The sequence below is a fragment of the Scyliorhinus canicula genome, chromosome 9, assembly GCF_902713615.1.
Source record: "Scyliorhinus canicula chromosome 9, sScyCan1.1, whole genome shotgun sequence".
Lineage (NCBI taxonomy): Eukaryota > Metazoa > Chordata > Chondrichthyes > Carcharhiniformes > Scyliorhinidae > Scyliorhinus > Scyliorhinus canicula.
In genome coordinates this window covers 105,809,889-105,829,870 of record NC_052154.1, presented here as the reverse complement: position 1 = coordinate 105,829,870, position 19,982 = coordinate 105,809,889, and the positions used below count along the sequence as shown (strand labels likewise).

Below are 19,982 nucleotides of genomic sequence, written 5' to 3'. Positions count from 1 at the left end.
AGAAATGCGTGTTCCGCACCAACCGCTTAGCCATCCTTGGCTATGTCGTGGAAAATGGAGTTCTAGGACCCGACCCCGACTTCATACGCCCCTTCATGGAAATCCCCCTCCCCCAGTGCTCCAAGGTCCTGAAACGATGCCTGGGGTTTTTCTCCTACTATGCCCAGTGGGTCCTTAACTATGCGGACAAGGCAGGCCACTCATTCAGTCCACAGCTTTTCCCCTGATGGCTGAGGCCCGCCAGGCCTTCAACTTCATCAAGGCAGACAAAGCCAAAGCCACGATGCATGCGGTTGACGAGTCCCTCTCATTTCAGGTCGAGAGCAATGCATCGGACATAGCTCTGGCCGCCACCCTCAAACAGGCGGGCAGGCCCGTGGCCTTCTTTTCCCGCACCCTCCATGCCTCCGAAATGTGGCACTCCTCTGTCAAAAAGGAGGCCCAAGCCATTGTGGAAACTGTGCAGCATTGGAGGCATTACCTGGCCAGCAGGAGATTCACTCTCCTCAATGGTCGGCTTGCTTCATGTTCAATAATACACAGCGGGGCAAGATCAAAAACGATAAGATCTTGAGGTGGAGGATCGAGCTCTCCACCTATAATTACGTGATTGTGTATCACCCCGTGAAGCTCAACAAGCCCCCTGATGCCCTCTCCCGTGATACACGTGCCAGCGCACAAGTGGACCGACTCCGGGCTCTCCACGATGGCCTCTGCCACCCGGGGGTCACCCGGTTCTTCCATTTCATCAAGGCCCGCAACCTGCCCTACTCCATTGAGGAGGTCAGGACCGTCACCAGAGACTGCCAGGTCTGCGCTGGGTGCAAGCCGCACTTCTACCAGCCAGATCAAGCGCACCTGGTGAAGGCCTCCCGCCCGTTTGAGCGACACAGCATGGACTTCAAAGGGCCCCTCTCCTCCACTGACCGTAACACGTACTTTCTGAACATGGTCGATGAGTACTCCCTGTTCCCTCTCGCCATCCCATGCCCCAATATGACTTCTGCCAAGGTCATTAAAGCCCTCCACAGTATTTCACGCTGTTCGGTTTCCCTACCTACATCCACAGCAATTGGAGATCCTCCTTTATGAGTGATGAGCTGCGTCAGTTCGTGTTCAGCAAGGGCATTGCCTCGAGCAGGACGACCAGCTACAACCCCCAGGGAAACGGGCAGGTGGAGAAGGAGAATGGGACAGTCTTGAAGGCCGTCCTGCTGGCCTTGCGGTCTAAAAATCTCCCAGTCTCCCTCTGGCAGGAGGTCCTCCCCGACAGGCTCCACTCCATCCGATATCTCCTCTGCACAGCAAATTTCGAAACCCCCGCCATGAACGTCTCCTTGCCTTCCCCAGGAAGTCTACCTCCAGGAACTCGCTCCCAACATGGCTGACAGTTCCTGAACCCGTCCTCCTTCGCAAGCATGTGCAGACCCATAGGTCGGACCCTTTGGTCGAAAGGGTCCACCTTCTACATGCGAACCCACAGTACGCCTACGTGGCACACCCAGACGGGCGCCAGGACAGAGTCTCCCTCCAGGACCTGGCACCCGCTGGATCCCCACCCATGGCCCCCAACCCGACACCCCCCACCCCCCCTCCATGTTGCCTCATTCACCCCTGCACCACTTAACCTCCCCCCAATGAACCTCACCGCAGCCCCCACTCCAGGAGGATCCGTCCTCCTACTGTTTCCACTCACGATGACAACACGCTCCCGGAGTCACAGGTGACCAAGTCGCCGCCGCATCACCACCGGGACTGAGGCGATCACAGAGGAGGATCAAGGCCCCCGACAGACTGAACTCATAAATTTTTACACGACCCCGCCAGACTTTTTTTAACAGGGGGTGAATGTGGTGGTCACCACTAACTATTATATGTAGTACGGTAAGACTCATATACTAGAGGTACATGGGTAAATCCATGCCTGCTGGCTCCGCCCAGTAGGCGGCGTATAAATGTGTGTGCTCGCCGGTGCTGCAGCCATTCTGGTAGCAGCGACAGGAGGCACAACATCTTTGCTCAATAAAGCCTCGATTATTCATTACTCTCATCTTTGTAGTAATTGACAGTGCATCAGTCTCCCCGGTACTCAATCAGCGTCTCCTCAACGCCCGGGTGAGCCACAGGATCTTTCAGCTAATCAGGGACGCGGCCTCTTACACGGGGGCAGTGGAGCTGCTCAAAGGACAGTTTGTGAGGCCAGTGAACGAGGTACTCACTCGACACCTCCTGACCACGCGGCGTCAGCGCCAGGGTGAGACGCTGGCTGAATATCTGCGCAAACTGACGGTAATCGTCCGGAGTTGTAAGTGCCAGGCAGTCACGGCAGTACAGCACGCAGAGCTGATGATCCGAGACACCTATGAGGCAGGATTCAGGTCCAGCTACATCCGGAAACAGCTTCTCGAGAAAGGGTCTCTCGACCTCGAGGAGACGGTGAAACTAGCTACCTCGCTGGAAGTGGCCGACCAGAGCATGGATGCCTTTCCATCCGACCACGTGTTATCCTCGGGGGCGTTGGAGGCGCAGCCATCACCCGACCCGGGCGTGCCCCATACCTGCGCCGCGCGGCAGCCTGCCAGCTCCAGAGGGCGGTATTGTTACTTCTACAGGCAGGGCCAGCACCCCAGGCAGTGTTGCCCAGCTCGAAACGCGACCTTCAACGAGTGTGGCAAGAAAGGGCACACTGCTAAGGTATGCCTGGCCCGACCTAAAGTGCAAAAATCAAAAGCCTGCCAGGCCCGGCCTGAGGCTCACAGACCGCCAAGCGTGGCATCGTGCCTGCCGGACCCGCCCTCTTCTGACGCATCGTCCACCTCGTACGACTTGTGGGGGCAGCCATCTTGGTCACCATCTTCGATGCCGCCCGCCACGTGTGACCGGTGGGGGCCGCCATTTTAGCCGTCATCCTCGATGCCGCCTGCCACGTCTCATCGGGGCCGCCATGTTGGGAACATCCTGCCACTGCCGCTACCAGTCGCCCGCAACCCGGCTCAATTCAGCTCGACCAGTCCCGGCCTTATCACCATCAAAACTCCATGATGACCGTCCAACTCAATGGACAGGAGACATCATGCCTCTTCAACTCCGGGAGCAGAGATCGCTTTGTCCACCCGGATATGGTAAGGCACTGCTCCCTCTGGGTCCTCCCCGTCTCACAAACCATCTCCCTTGCTTCCGGATTACACTCCGTGCAGATCCGGGGGTCTTGCATCGTTAACCTTGCGATACAGGGCGTCGAGTATGCCGATTTCAAGCTTTACATCCTCCCCCATCTCTGCGCCCCGCTGTTACTAGGTTTAAACTTTCAATGCAACCTCCGAAGCCTGACCTTAAAGTACGGGGGACCCTTGCCCCCTCTCCCCATCTGCAGCCTCACGGCCCTGAAGGATAGCCCTCTCTTGCTCTTCGCGAACCTCACCCCAGACTGTAAGCCCATCGCCACCCGGAGCAGACGGTACAGTGCTCAAGACAAGGCCTTCATTAGGTCAGAGGTCCAGCGGCTCCTGACGGACGGGATCATTGAGACCAGTAACAGCCCCTGGAGAGCACAAGAGGTGGTCGTCAGGACCGGGGAGAAGAACTGGATGGTAGTCGACTACAGTCAGACGATCAACCAGTACACGCAGCTCGATGCGTACCCTCTGCCCCGCATATCTGGTATGGTCAGTCAGATTACGCACTACCGAGTCTTCCACGGTAGACTTGAAGTATGCGTACCACCAGCTCCCTATCCGCCCAGAGGACCGCCAATACACTGCCTTTCAGGCAGATGGCCGCCTCTTCCATTTCCTCAGGGTTCCCTTCGGTGACACCAATGAGGTTTCGGTCTTCCAACGAACGATGGACCGAATGGTCGACCAGCACGGGCTGCGGGCCATGTTCCCGTACTTGGATAATGTCACCATCTGCGGCCATGACCTGCAGGACCATGACGCCAATCGTAGAAAATTCCTCCACATCGCCCAACTGCTTAACGTGACGTACCGTAAGGAGAAATGCGTTTTCCACACAACCCGGCTAGCCATCCTCGGCTATGTCATGGAAAATGGAGTCCTAGGGCCTGACCCCGACCGCATCCGCCCCCACCTGCAGCTCCCCCTTCTCCACTGCCCCAAGGCCCTGAAGAGATGCCTGGGGTTCTTTTCTTACTCTGCCCAGTGGGTCCCCAATTACGCGGACAAGGCCCGCCCACTTATGAAGTCCACCACTTTTCTCCTGACGGCTGAGGCCCACCTGGCCTTCAACCGTATCAGAACCGACATTGCCAGGGCCACGAAGCACGCTGTGGACTAATCCATCCCATTCCAAGTGGAGCCTTGACAGCCACTCTTAACCAGGCAGGGAGGCCTGTCGCCTTTTATTCTCGTACCGTCCATGCCTCTGAGATTCAACACTCCTCAGTTGAAAAGGAGGCGCAAGCCATTGTGGAAACTGTGTGACACTGGAGGCATTACCTGGCCGGCAAGAGATTCACTCTCCTCACAGACCAACGGTCAGTTGTCTTCGTGTTTAACAACACTCAGCGGGGCAAAATTGAGAATGACAAGATTTTGCGGTGGACGATCGAGCTCTCCACCTATAACTACGAGATCTTGTATCGTCCTGGGAAGCTCAATGAGCTCCTAGAAGCCCTGTCCCGCGGTATCTGCGCCAACGAGCAAGCAGACCAGTTACGGGCTCTCCACAATGACCTCTGTCATCCGGGGGTCACTTGGCTTCTCCACTTCGTCAAGGCCCACAACCTGCCCTACTCCACTGAGGAGGTCAGGGCCATGACCAGGGACTGCCAAGTCTGCGCAGAGTGCAAACCGCGCTTCTATCAGCCAGACAAGGCCCACCTGGTGAAGGCCTCCCACCCCTTCGAATGCCGCAGCATGGATTTCAAAGAGCCCCTCCCCTCCACTGACCATAACGTGTACTTTCTCAACGTTGTTGATGAGTACTCACGTTTTGCCTTTGCCATCCCATGCCCTGACATGATCTTTGCCACTGTCATCAAGGCCCTGCGCAGCATCTTCACCCTGTTCAGTTTCCCTATCTACATACATAGTGATCGGGGCGCCTCTTTTATGAGTGATGAACTGCATCAGTATCTGCTCAGTAATGGCATCGCCTCGAGCAGAACTACCAGCTACAATCGCCGGGGAAACAGGCAGGTGGAGAGGGCGAATGCTACGGTCTGGAAGGCCGTCCTTCTGGCCCTACGGTCTAGAAGTCTCCCAGTCTGCCACTGGCAGGAGATCCTCCCCGATGCGCTCCACTCCGTCTGGTCACTCTTGTGTACTGCAACTAATGAGACCCCTCACGACCAGCTATTTGTCTTTCCCAGGATGTCGATCTCCGGGGTCTTGTTTCCATCCTGTCTAACAACACCTGGGCCTGTCCTCCTCCGGAAACACGTGAGGAGCCATAAGGCCGACCCCCTGGTCGAGAGGGTCCAGCTCCTCAACACAAACCCTCAGCATGCCTACGTGGCACACCGCGACGGATGGCAGGACACAGTCTCCCTTCGGGACCTGGCTCCCGCGGGTTCCCCCGCACCCACCGTCGCCGTGCCCCTTCTGTCTACCGCCCCATCAACACCGACATCCCTCCCTGGGTCCATTAGATCCGCCCCTGCGCCATCGCCCTGTCCGGGACCCTGTTGTGAGGACGACATGCTCCCAGAGCCGAAGGTCTCGACACCTGTCCCCACACCGCAGCCGGGCCTGCGCCGTTTGCAGCGGATCATACGGGCTCCTGTGAGATGTGGTGAGCCATCTATGGCTATTGTATATACTCACTGTTGTTGCCGTTACTATTGCTGTTGAATTGTTGTGTTGATGCTGCTGTTGCCTCAGTCTGTGGCTCCGCCCCTCTGAGGAGGTATATAACCGGCCGTTCTGAGACAGGCTCTAAGTGTGGGAGAAGCTACAGGTTGGCACACATCTCATTGATTAAAGCCACTGTTCTTTGGTACAAACTGTCTCGACTGAATTGATGGTCATTATCGCTTTCAGTTGGAGAGCTACATTCAAACCAAGCAGATGTACACTGATGTCTCCCTGTATGCTAAACAAGGTGTTTAGATCGCTTTATAATTTATAAGTGGTAAGTGTTCTCTGCAGAGAATTCAAACCTACTGGCCAGGATTCTCCCTTCTGGGGACTAAGTCCCCCTGCTGGCAGGAGAACCAGCCCCAACCACTCCGGCATCAACAGCCCCCAAAAGTGTGGAATTCTCCACACTTTCGGGGGCTAGGTGGATGCAGGAGGGGGTGGCGCCATTCCAGCCGGCACCGAAGGGATGGCGCGAGTTCACGCATGCGCCGAAAGGCCTGCGTGATCTCGGCGCATGTGTAGACCAGCCAGCGTATTTTGACACATGCCAAGTTCTCTTCGCACCAGCCATCGCACAGCCCTGCAGCCACCACGGGACAAGCCCACCCACAGATCGGTGGGCTGCAGCTGAGAAGGCAGGCAGCCACGAGGGAGATAACGCAGGTGCAGAGGAGTAGAGGCTGACTGGTAGCTGAACCAAAAGAGGTCAACCGAGAATTGAAGATCTTCTACCGAGGACTGTATACCTCTGAACCCCACCCCCGCCACCCAACGGAGACGTGGGGATGAAATGGTTCCTCGATGAACTGGACATGCCAGTCAAGGAGAAGATAGGTGGCGGGAGCTGGAAGCACCAATAGGACTGGGAGAAATCATGGAAAGCATCAGCTGCATGCAGGCGGGGAAGGTGTCGGGAGCCAATGGGTTCCCGGCGGACTGCTATAAGATTTTGCTCCAAACCTAGCCCCACACCTAACGGATATGCGCAGACGCGCTAGCAAGGAGCACCCTGCCTCCAACGCTAACACAGGCCATGATATCGCTGATACTGAAAAAGGACAAAGACCCGATGGAATGCGGATCGTATCGACCCATTTTGCTGCTCAATGTAGCCACGAAGATAGTCATGAAAGCCCCGGCCAAGCGACTGGAGAACTGCATGCTAGAGGTGGTTACAGAGGACCAGACGGGCTTTGTCAAGGGTAGGCAGCTAACTGCAAACATCAGGCGGCTGCTGCATGTAAAAATGGCCTCATCAAGGGAGAGAACACCAGAGGTGATCGTCACTCTGGACGCAGAATAGGCCTTTGATAGAGTCGATGGAAGTATCTCGTTGAGGTACTGGTGCGGTTTGGGCAAGGGACGGGGTTCATCTCAAAGAACAATACAGCACAGGAATAGGCTCTTCGGCCCTCCAAGCCTGAGCCGATCACGTGTTCTGTCTCGACCAACCGCCTGTATCCTTCTATACCCCATCTGTTCATGTGTCTATCCAGATAAGTCTTAAAGGTCTCTGATGTATCTGCCTCAACCACCTCACTTGGCAGTGCATTCTTGGCCACCACCCTCTGTGTAAAAAACCTTGCCTGCACATCTCCACTGAACCTATTCCCCCTCACCTTGAACCTGTGACCCCTTGTATTTGTCATTTCCGCCCTGGGAAAAAGCCTCCAACTTTTATCCCTATCTATACCCCTCACCATTTTTATAAACTTCTATCAGGTCGCCCCTCAGCAGTGAGAACAATCCCAGTTTATTCAATCTCTCCTCCATACCAGGAAACACCCTGTTAAACCTTTTCTGTACTATCTCCAAAGCCTCCACATCCTTCTGGTAGTGTGGTGACCAGAATTCAAAATGTGGCCTAACCAACATTCTATATAACTAACATAATTTGCAAACTTTTATACTCAATACCCCATCCAATGAAGACAAGCATGGCATATACTTTCTTTGCCACCATTTCCACCGGTACTACCACTTTTAAGGAACTGTGGACTTGCATGCCCAGATCTCTCTGTGTGTCTATGCTCCTGATGGTTCTGCCATTTATTTCATAGCTCCCACCTGAATTGGTTCTACCAAAATGCATCACCTCGCATTTGTCCGGGTTAAATTCCATCTGACATTTCTCCGCCCAATTTTGCAGCCTATCTATATCCTGCTGTATTATCTGACAATCTTCATCACCATCCTCAACTCCTGCAATCTCAGTGTCATCCACAGACTTGCTCATCAGACCAGCTACATTTTCTTCCATGTCATTTATATATATTACAAACAGCAGAGGTCCCAGTACCAATCCATGCGGACCACTAGTTACTGAGCTCCATTCGGAAAAAGACCCTTGTGTACAAGTATACAAATGTGAAGAGTTAATATTATGTTAAGCCTAGCCACTAGAGGGAGCTAAGGTACAGTACTATAAATTGCACTGGCTCTTAAACTAAAGGGAGGAGATGAGACCGAAGCTGATGAACATAAGATTCTTGGTGTATTGTAGAATTAGTTAAGATATAATGGTTATAATTAGTAGATAGAGATAGTGTTAGTGAGTGTAGTTTAATTCTTACATGCACATTTTCTATTCAGAATAAGCGTCAAACTCAAATTTAGTAGTGTGAATAAAATTAGTTTATTTCTTCAGAAGAGCGTCATGTATCTTTGTGATCACTACGCCTTCCATCCTGGAAATCCCTCAGAAAGATCACCACAACCCTTCCACATCAACTCTCAGCCTTCTATGGCCAAGCCAGTTCTCAATCCATCTAGCCAGTTCACCCTTGCCCCCGTGTGATTTAATCTTTTGCACCAGCCCGCCATGAGGGATCTTTAAAGTCAATGTAGACAACATTCACAGCCCTTCCCTCGTCAATTATTTTTGTCAACTCTTCAAAAAACTCATTACAGATGGCATGGCTCACTTGTGGTCGAACAAATTGTGAACCTGGCAGCATGGCTGCTGAGCGAGAGAGAGGAGGTAGGACATGGAGTGGAGTGACTGCGGGCTGCTGGCCCGGACACCAGCCGTGCTGCCTGTGATAGGGGGCTCCTGCCAGGGCCAGGGGAGGGGGGAACAAGCCATTACAGCAGCCATCTGGCTGCACACCCACTGACCACCGAACTCTGCCCCTGGTTCTACACAGTGACAATGGCCGTATGGGCCCCCTGCCACAGCGCGCCCCAGTCCCGGCCCGGGACACGCCGCCCAACCTGCCGCCTCACATCTGTTGAACACCCAGGGCAACACCAATGGCAGCCCCAGTAAGAGCAGTGGCAGCCAACAGAGATGGGTGCCAGGACCGGGGACGGCGATGGTGCGGGGGTGGGGACGGACATGCATGCTGGGCCCACAGTACCAACCGGGGCCACCATGTAGCCCATGGAACCTGTTTGGGCAAGAGAGTATTCGCCATGCTAACATGTCGGCCTTCCACCCTCTGCAGACAATGGCATTTGGTGTTCAACCAGCAATGCTGGCTGCCATGGCGACGGTCGCAGTTCTGCAAGATGCCCTGCGGCCGTGTGAGCAGGGGCTGCTCAGAGAGGAGGGAGAAGCTGCAGCAGCGGAGTGGGCAGCAGCAGAGCGGCTCGCAGCAGAGCGGCCAGCAGAGGACCGGGCTGCAGAGAAACGGGCTACAAAGGGGCAGGTGGCGGCTGCACAGGTTGGAGGGCCAACTGGCCAAGGAGGAGGAGGTGCCAAGGAGGCGCCACCTAAGGCCTCTTGTGTACCGCTGCCGCCTGTCATTCGAGGACCTGCCGAATTGGGCATGTCGTTGGAGATTCTGGTTGAGCAGAGAGACAACACAACATATCTGCCAGATGATAGGCACCCATCCGCACCTCCCCACCCCCCGCAGTAGACGGGTTGGCTCCAGGCCGGGCAGGGGTTACCCATTGCGGCCATGGCTGATGATACCTATCCGGAGGCCACAGACCGATGCGGAGACCCACTACAACGATGCACGTACAGCGACCAGGAGTGTGATCGGGTAGTGCTTTGCCATCCTGAAGATGTGATCAAGTGCCTGGATCTTTCTGGAGAGTCCTCCAGTATGAGGCTGAGAGGTTCACCCGCATCGTGGTGGCGACAATGTCTCATCCGATGAGGACGATGAGGGGGTGAGGGACGATGAGCAGGACATGGGGGCACGGGGGGCCTCACAACATTATTGCCTGGGCCAGCACGAAAGGGACACTCTGATCGCCCCCAGGTTCACTGATTAGGGTGGAGGGGCGTGGGGGTGGGTGCTGGCCAGGGCACGGACACCACATCCCGGACCCACACCCCCTCACTTCCCACACTGCCAAACGTCCCGCTTGCACACCCCTCCGTTATATATACCTGCGGCCCTCCGTTATATATACCTGCGGCGCTATGAGCTGGGGGCCCTGGGTTGGCAGTGACAGAGGGTCTGAAGGATGGATTGGAGGATGATGACAACCAGCTGTACAATGAACTCTGGTGCTCCACATTGTATGATACGTCTGTATCATATGATGTCATGCCCACAGTCGTACCTTCCACCTGGCTGATCCCTGCATGGGAGCTGGCTGGTCCATCACATGGCCCCGTAGAATCCCTGGGCTTGACGAGCTGGGGACGGTCGGACCACGAGGCGGGGGGAGGGGGGCTGAGAGAGGGAGGGTGGGGACCACTATCCTCCCACTTGGCCTTTACTCGCCTCCCACCCCCCCACTCCCACTGGTCAGCACTGACCACCCCACCTCCCCACCCATCAGACAGAGCACCGAGGCAGGTTTGAATGGTGTTAACAGGTGTTTATTGTGAAGAAATATATACAGTCTGTGCCCTGAACCCTATGACTGAACTGTGTCCTGCACCTGTGCCAACCTAACTGGTGTCTAACTTTCTGGCCTTACGGGCCCTAACATTACTCCAAGTGGTTCCCCAGATGGTACAGGAGGAAACCTGCAGTGATGCCTGCCCTGCAACAAGGGTCCACATTGACGTACGTCTTCTGGGATGGCCTGGCTTCGATGGGCCCGGCTACTGCTCGGGTGCCCCGGCTGGCATGGTACCATCCTGTTCTGCCTGCTGCCCACAAGATGCACAAGGGTCAGGAGGGAGAAAGTCCGAGGTGCTGTGATGTTCCAGTTGCTATCGTGCGGGAGTCACCAGCATGGGCTCCATCACCTCCTCCATCTCGGGGTGCCCCATGGCTCCCTGGTTACTCCATTGGATAGGGGTGCGAGTGGAGCCATCCCTGGAGCCTCCCCCACCAACTGGCTCTGCCAGTCCTGGAGGCCCACTCTGGCCTCGACCATGGTCGCAGGCATGGAGCACAGGGAGTGGACCATCGCTGCCTGGGACTACACCACATCATGCTGCAACTGTGCCACCATCCCGTGCGTCTGCGCCACATCAGCCAGTGACTGGGCCACCTCCCTCTGGGTATGAGCCACTTCCCTCTGGGACTGAGCCACCCTGCCCTGTGTCTGCGCCATGCTGGCTAGCGCCTGGACAATGCCGCCGACATTCCTAACCATGGCCTGCTGTAACTGGGCCATGCTGAGGAGTGCCTGAGAGAGGACAGCCCTGTCTTGGGACTCGGCCACTGCCTGCACAGAATGTCCCAGGCCTGATCCATAGTCAAAACCGTCGCCCCCAATGCCTGCACCACGGACACCACCTGTGCAGTGTCGGCCTTGGTGGCATGCATGACCGGCACCACCCCCTGCTCCTGCATGCGGATGGAATCCTCCACCTGTGCCTGCAGGTGCTGGATGCCCGCTGTCATCCCTTCTTGTGGTCACTGGGTCTCTGACTGCATCTGCACTGTGGTTGGGACTGGATGCTCCAGAAGCTATCTGTGCGGCAGCTAGTTCCTGGGGCCGGGGGTGTGTGGTGAGGGGCTTGGGGGGGAGGGGGGGGGGGGGGGGTGGGGGGGTGCGTTGGTTGTGGGGGTGGTGAGCGGAATGGGTGAATGGAGGAGTGCACACGTGTGGTGGAGATCCGCAACTACGCAGTGTCTCACTTCCTCACCCGCCACAGAACCCCGCTTTGGCAACCTCCCTTCCCTCCGGGCTGCCGACCACGTCCAGTCCCCTCTGCTCGGGCATGGTGAGGGGCTGCAGTTCTGGTCGTCCCCCTCCAGTCTTCTCCCGCTCCCGGCGGTTGTGCTCGGCCTTTTCCTGGAGGGGGTGAGGTGGAAATACAAACAGCACAACCGTTAGACATTCCGATGCATGCAGCCCAGGGGTTGGGTAGATGGTGGCCTCAGTGGCCAAGGCACCTGGCCATGGTAGCTTGCATGGGCGCTGGCATGAGGGGCAGGGTGGGGGGTTTGTCTGTCCCCCCGGGGGAAGGAGCCAGGTTACTGGTATTTTTGGGCCAGGGGCACAGAGCAGCCAACTCACCCTGGCCACCCTGAGGAGGTTGTGCACTTTCTTCCAGGAGGGTCTCCAGCTCAGCATCCCTGAACCATGGCGCTGCTCTCCTTCCAGCCATCTTGTTGACTGGGATGGCATGTGTTGGGGGGGAGATCATTTAAGTGCGGCTGCGGCATGTGGGCCTCGTGCGGCAATCACGGACCCGCTGAATCCGGCACTGTTTCGCATGGAACCGGTTGCTTTCCACGTGACAATGTTGCTAGCCCATTTAGAATTGCTGAATCGGTACAGCTGTTGCGCCGTTTTTGCTGTCGTAAAGCACCACTGTTCCCCCGCCAGGGTCAGACTTAGTCTCAGAAACAGAGAATCCAGCCCGCAATTGCTGATGGCCCCTTCCTGTGCTGTGTTGTGCTGCAACCATTCCACAATTTTACGATTTAGAAATTTGAAATTTTGATTTGATTTACAAATTCCTCTTTTTTTTAACCACAAAATATTACTTTGATGTGTTATGCAAGGAAAGACCCCCGATCTGAACTTCTCCAGCTCAGCCGAAGCACCCCCAACCCACACCTTCCCTGCAAGACCCCCCTTCAGCACCCTGGAAGTAAGTGTAAAGATGGTACACTTTCTCTTGGGATCCACGGCACCAGGTTGGCATTGCAAAGGGTGAGGCCTGAAGGGGGGACTGAGAGGGGATTGAAGGAAGGAGGGGCCTGAAGAGCAGGCATTTGGTAAGCCCATAATGGGGTGTCCCTCACTTGGGGTGGGGACCTTGCCAGTGATTCGGGGATGTGGGGAGGGGTGCTCGCCAATGACTGTGGGGGTGATGCCGTGACACGATTTGGGGAGGGTGGCCTTTCCATGATTCGAGAAGCTTGCCAGTGGTTCAAGGGGGTCCTTGCCTGTGATTCTTTTGGCTGCAGTGTTATTTTGAGATCAGAGCACCCTTTCAAAATGGAGTCCAAATCGGTGAGGAACCTTTAGGCCCCGCCCCTCTCCAGGCCAGTTTGTATTGTAGTATGCTGTAATACAATGCATGTTTTCAATATACTGTTTTGAACCATGTAATTTTAATTTCATTTTTTAGATACATGTGGAGGACTATTCAGAACTAAAGAAGGAACATTTACCTCTCCAAATTTCCCAGATTTGTATCCAAACAATGTTAACTGCAAATGGATTATTAAAACATCTGATCGCGAAGAACACGTAAGAAAGAATATGGCAAACAATGAAGGGTGCCTGAAGGGAGGAAGGGCCTGAAGGGCGGGCATTTAGCAGGCCCATACCGGGGTGTTACTCACTTGGGAGGGAGCCTTGCTGGTGATTCGGGAGTGGGGGGGCTCACCAGTGATTGTGGGTGGGGGTGGACGCTATGTTCGGCATGCTATCAACATTATTAGAACTCTTGTAGCTGGTTTCAAGCGGAATAATATTAGAGATCTTTCATTTTTTGTGAATTTCTTAAAGTTGGGAAATGAAACATTTTAACACTTTTCCGCCAATTTTATTGTTGGTTACTTCCATTATCATAAACAGTATTGACAGTCAGCAGAGTAAAGCAGCTCTCATTCAGTTCCAAAAAATCTGCACCAGTTTGACATTTCTGTTTTTACCCACTATCATCTTTTTGTTTATTTCTAAGTGAGACTTCAAGTTCAATGTCAAATCATGGACAGATTTTTGCTTCAAGTTTAAATCACCAGCTTTTAAAGAGAGACTTACATTCTTCAAGAATTTTAAAGGCAAATATGGTTTCGTGGAAATCTGAACTTTATGGACTGAATTTTAGAGCAACCCCAACATTGGGGCACGGGGTGGGGGTAGATTTACTGCTCCCTTTTTCTTCAGGCAGGATCAACTATGGGAGTGGAAAGTTTCATGAGATGGCTAAATTGTGGTTAATGCCATCATAAAAGCATGGTGAGATTGTCCCTGAACATGCCAGTGATGTTAGCCATGATGTGGAGATCTGGCATTGGACTGGGGTGAGCATAGTAAAAAGTCTTACAACACCAGGTTAAAGTCCAACAGGTTTGACAGTTCTCCCAAAGCTAGTGATTTGAAACAAACCTGTTGGACTTCAACCTGGTGTTGTGAGACTTCTTACTATGCCAGTGATGTAACAGAGGAATGGCAGGAACATCATTATACTACATTTACATCTCATTATCAGGCCTCTATGCCTGCATCACGGCATGGTGGCACAGTCGTTTGCACTGCTGCCTCACCGGGGTGCGATTCAGGCCTTGAATGAATGCTGTGTGGAATTTGCAGATTCTCCCCGTGTTTATGTGGGTTTCCTCCAGGTGCTACGGTTTCCCCCCCCAGTCAAAAGATATGCTGGTTAGATGAATTGGCCATGATCCATGTGTGGGGTTATGAGGATAGAGCCGGGGAGTGAGCTTAGATAAAGTGCTATTTTGAAGGGTCCGTACAGATTCTATGGGCCAAACGGCCTTCTGCACTGTCGGAATTCTACGGATTCTCTCCTGGAAGAACATCCATTCATGTTGGCATGAGGACAGGCTGGTGTGAAATATGATTGGTTTGCCACAGCGTTCACCTGGTGGGCAGTCCTCCCAGAGGAGCTCAGGTGAGTGCATCGCTCAGGGGGAAAAGGTCTTGCTCGGGCACTATCCAGGTTTTGCAAAGGGACATGGGTGGGGGAGTTGAGAGGGTGGTGCGGGGGGGGGGGGGGGGGGGGGGGGGGGGGAGTTCTATATGAATGCCTGTGCACTGGGGTGGACTTTAAAAATGGCAACCCAATATTTTAAAAAATAAGTTGCTGGTGACGTGGACTTAATGAGAGTCCGCTTCGCCAGTGCAATGTTGTGGGATCCATCCCTTGCCTTTTTTATAGAATGTTCACAATGATATGGTGGTGAAAGCTGCCGTTGGTGCCAGCAGCTTCAATGCCACTTTTCTCACCTGCTGTTGCATTCTACCAAACACAGGGAAAATTCCAGGGCTAGAAGCTGAAGGACCTGCAAAAGACGGGCATTAAACAGCATGTCAATTTCAAGACACTGATCTTGAGCTGGCAACAATGTGTGTGGAGGAGAGGTGAAACGGCTTGGAATATTGCTCTCCCTCCAATTCAGGCCAATGAAACTTATTCAGAAACTAATTCAGGCCTTTTTAAAATATGCGTTCACAGGATGTGAATGTCACTAACTAGGTAGTATGTGTGTCCATAATTGCCCTTGAGAAACTGGTGGTGAGCCACCATCTTGAGCTGCTGTAGTCCATGTGGTGTAGGAAAATCCACAATGTTGTTTGGGAGGGTATTCCAGGATTTCTACCCAGCGACAATAAAGGAATGGCAATATATCTCCAAGTCAGAATGGTGAGTGGCTTGGAGGGGAACTGGCAGGTAATAGTGTTCAATGCAGGTTAAGTTGCCCAAGAGGAGCTACCAGGAGATGACCAAGATTCAGTTCCACAGAAACTGCGACTCCACAGACAGATAGTCAAAGAGATCTGAGCCCTCATTGTCAAAGACTTCACACCTCACAGCATGGTTCACTTTCCCTGCCAGCAGCTGTAGAAGTCCCAGCAGCTCCTTGAAATGATCAGCCATGGACCTTAGTGGCAGCTCAATAACGGCTGTACCTGGCTGGTTACTGTTGCCTTCTTTGCCTGAGCTGGGCAGCACATTAATTTAATGGCAGACACTGGTCTACATCGACCATGGGCATTGCGTCTCATCCCATTGACTTTTATCCCATTCGAGCCCCCAATTTGTTATGGGCCAGGGTTTAGAGAACCCCAAAGTGTATCATGGAGTTCACCTGACCCACAACTTTTAATAGATTGTGATTATGGGGAGTACACGGGCCTACCTTACAGGTGTGATGCACCAGAGATCCACAGTACTTTTAAATTAAAACAATGTTTATTTGTGAAACCAGTTAACACTTTATAAACCCACAGTAAATATCTTAACAACTATCAACACCAATCCTCCCCACAGATATAATATTCTATAAGTAAACCTTAATCTTTCCTTGCAACATCCACAAGACAAAATACAATTTTTAACACAGAGATCAGGGGCGGAATTCTCCGACCCCCCGGGGGTCCCGCACTGACAAGCCTTTCCCGCCGGCATGGTTTAAACCACCTCTAGTACCGGCGGGATTGGGGGCGCGGGCGGGGTCCTGGGGGTGCGCGGGGCGATGTGACCCCGGGAGCGCCCCCACAGTGGCCTTGCCCGCGATCGGGGCCCGCCGATCGGCGGGTGGGCCTGTGTCGTGGGGGCACTCTTTTTCTTCCGCCCCCGCCATGGCCTTCACCATGGCGGGAGCGAAAGAGACCCCCTCCCCTGCGCATGCGCCGTTATGCGTCAGCAGCTGATGACGCTCTGGCGCTGCGCGCCCTTACGCCGGCCAGCGAAGTCCTTTCGGCCCCGGCTGGCATGGCGCCAAAGGCTGTTTCCGCCAGCTGGCGGAGTGGAAACCACTCCAGCGCGGGCCTAGCCCCTAAGGGGGCGGCATGACGCCGGAGTGGTTCACGACACGCCGGGACCCCCCGCCCCGCCGGGTAGGTGAGAATCCCGGCCCAGGTTTAAATTCACTACTGAGAGCAGTCAGCACTTTGAAATCACCCAATTGATCTGGAGATTGTCTTTAGTTTGCAGAGCGATCCTTATACAGCTCCTTATTTTGCCTGCAGCTATCCAGCTCTCAAAACAAAACTAAAACACACCCTGTAGCAAACAGCTTAAAATGAAAGTAAAGCAGACAGACAGCCCAGCTCCACCCACACTCTGACCTCGCTAAGAAACAACCATTTCTTAAAGGTACATCCACCACAGATATTTTTATGAACACCCATTTCTTAAACACCCATTTCTCAAAGGTACTCTCACATGACAACCTGAATATCCATGGATTTAACAGCACGGTGCTCTCCATGAAGACCAGCCGGCATAGAAATGAGGGCAGGTGCCCAGGTTCGATTCCCGGCTGGGTCACTGTCTGTGTGGAGTCTGCACGTCCTCCCCGTGTGTGCGTGGGTTTCCTCCGGGTGCTCCGGTTTCCTCCCACAGTCCAAAGATGTGCGGGTTAGGTGGATTGGCCATGCTAAATTGCCCGTAGTGTAAGGTTAATGGGGGGATTGTTGGGTTACGGGTATACAGGTTACGTGGGTTTAAGTAGGGTGATCATTGCTCGGCACAACATCGAGGGCCGAAGGGCCTGTTCTGTGCTGTACTGTTCTATGTTCTATGTTCTAGGTGCCTGTCTGACTGGCAGAGTGTGAACAGCATATCAGGGGAAGTGCAATATCAGGGCAGGGTTGGACTCACCCCAAAGTCTCTTGCAAACTGAGGACCATCCCTTGCACACCACTCATTAGCAATCAGGTTTTAGATTGACACAATGTTATGCTGGCGTAACACAAGATTGGAAGGCCTGGGACTGGATTTCCCGGTCCACAATCCGAGTTTTCCTGGGTGGCGCACCCGGCCGACAGCGGGATTCTCCGCTCCCAGCACCTTCCAATGGGATTTCCCATTGTGGTGACCTCACGCCGCTGAGAAACCCGGGAGCATGGGTGGGGCATCAACAGAATCCCGCCGGCGAAGAATCCAGCCCCTGATTCCTGGGATGGCAGGACTGAAGTATGAAGAGAGATGGAATCAGTGAGGACTGTATTTAAGTATTTCCAAGAATAAAATTCTATCAGGGCGAGACAGGGTTTATGCAAGAAGACTGTTCCCAATGGTGGGAGTGTCCAGAACCAGGGGTCAGTCTAAGGATACGGGGCAGTCCAAAAGGGCCGGATTCTCCGTGGGCTGATGCCGAAATCAGAAAATTGGTTGCGAAGTCAAAATAGTTGCATGTGCATGTGAATTGTGAATGCTCCGGTGGCTCGACAGCGGCATCATTGCATTCTACTCCACACGTACAATATCATTAGCAGACCCGACCCGGTACTCTCCGGGACCGCTGCGATTCTCCAGCACGGCCGGGGAGAATTCCCAATGGCGAGTGTCACCTTTTCTTTTAAAAATCGGGAAAGAGGCACCGTGGACGATGAGAGAGAGAGGAGATAGGAGATGCTGTGGCTGTCGGTCCTACTCCTGGCAGGGTTGGTGGAGGTGGGACGGGGGTCCCGCCAAGACTGGGAGGGGGGGCAGCAGGGGGTGACCAGAGGATGGGTCGTGTGGTTGGGGAGACCCCTCATGGGACCGGGGTGTCCATGCACGGACCGTCATTGCTGCAGACTGCAAGGTAGCCACCTTGCTGCGCATACCACAGCCTGCTTATTTTGGCCCCTGGCTATGCAGAGTGACACTGACCGTACAGGTGCCCCCATTCCCAGACCCCAGCCAGCACAAATTTCCATCTCCCCTACCAACCGCCACTTGCCCATAGGGGAGCACATGACCCACCCAAGGGCAACACCCACAGTAGCCCCTGGAGGGGGCCGTGAAGTGTACTTCTGGCATGGGTAGCGCCAGCCACCGGTATCCCTTGCAGCAGGGATGGTGCCTGGTCCAGAGGTACTCACAGTACCAGACACCGACGGGGCCGGGGTGTGGTGGGCAGAGTGCCGGGGGAACGGCCAGGGTTGGCTGTACAGATAGGGGAGGAGGGGATGGAGACATAAGGGGGCAGGGGCTGCAGTGCAGACCGTAGCTACCGTGTATCCTGATGGAACTGGTTGGGCACAGGGATACGCACCACGCTAACCTATCTGCCTTTCACTTCATGCAGACAATGGCCTTCGAAATTCAACCAGAAATGGTGGCCTTCATCCTAATCACTGCAGCCCTGGGGAATGCACTGAGATTGTACGAGCTGGAGCTGCTCAAGAAGAACTCTGCAGCAGTGGAACCTGCCCAGAAGAACAGGAGGTAGATCCTGAGGATGTATAGTCGGCCACCCAACAGGCCGAGGAGGAGGAACTGCAAAGGAGGCACCGCATGAAGCCTCATGTGTTACAGAAGCGTCTGTCATTTGAGGACATGCCGGACAGGGCATGCTGTGGATGACTCCGGCTGAGCAGGGGGAAAGTGCGACATATCTGCCAGATCACGGCCCACCTAGCAACACGGGGAATGGAGGAGGACACGCGATCGGCGCAGGCTTGGAGGGCCAAAGGGCCTGTTCTGGTGCTGTGGTTCATCAGGTGGTGCATCAAATGCGGAGGTGGCCTGCTGTTTATCCTGCCTGTGATCTGAGTCCCCTTTGTCGGCCACCCCCTGGAGCAACCAGCCCTAGATGGGCCAGGTAGTCTTCCAGGTATTACATGTGCGTGGTGCCATCCTGCTCTGCCCATTGCCAATTGGATGCACCAGGGACAGGTGGGGGGATTCAGAAGGTGTTCCAGCACCTTCCCTGCAGAGGTCACCGGCACAGGCCACATCACGTCCTGCTCCCTCAGGGTGCAAGTTTGCCCCTGGACTACACCTCGGGATGAGGGTGCAGCCAGAGCGAGCTCCGAGGGCTCTCTCGGGGTCTATGCCAGGTCCCTCTGTGACTGTGCCAGGTCAGCCAGTGCTAGGCCAATGCTCGCAGCCATAGCCCATTGTGACTGGATTGCATCAATGTCTATGTGGCTCTGGTACATGGCTGCCTGTGACATGGCTACCCTGTCCTGTGCCTCAGCACACTGTGCTCCAGACCTTAGACATCCTGACTCATGGCCATTACCCTTGCACCCAAGACTTGCAACGTGGGTGCCCCCCCCATGCAGCCTGGACGACACGCATGGTCGGCACTGCCTCCTGACCCTGAAGACAGTTGGAGTCCGCCAACTGCACCTGCAAGCACTGGTTGGTTGCTGACACCC

General features: G+C 54.4%; 1 protein-coding gene across 4 annotated transcripts in view; it reads left to right on the top strand.

Moving 5' to 3' along the window:
• The window catches only part of LOC119971592 (low choriolytic enzyme-like), a 290,266-nt gene that overhangs the window by 225,684 nt on the left and 44,600 nt on the right, over nucleotides 1-19,982 (top strand). For all 4 annotated transcript variants that reach the window (XM_038807370.1, XM_038807371.1, XM_038807369.1 and 1 more), the window contains exon 10: nucleotides 13,267-13,388. In XM_038807370.1, coding sequence (XP_038663298.1) covers nucleotides 13,267-13,388 — 122 coding nt within the window. The remainder of the gene's footprint in view (nucleotides 1-13,266; nucleotides 13,389-19,982) is intronic.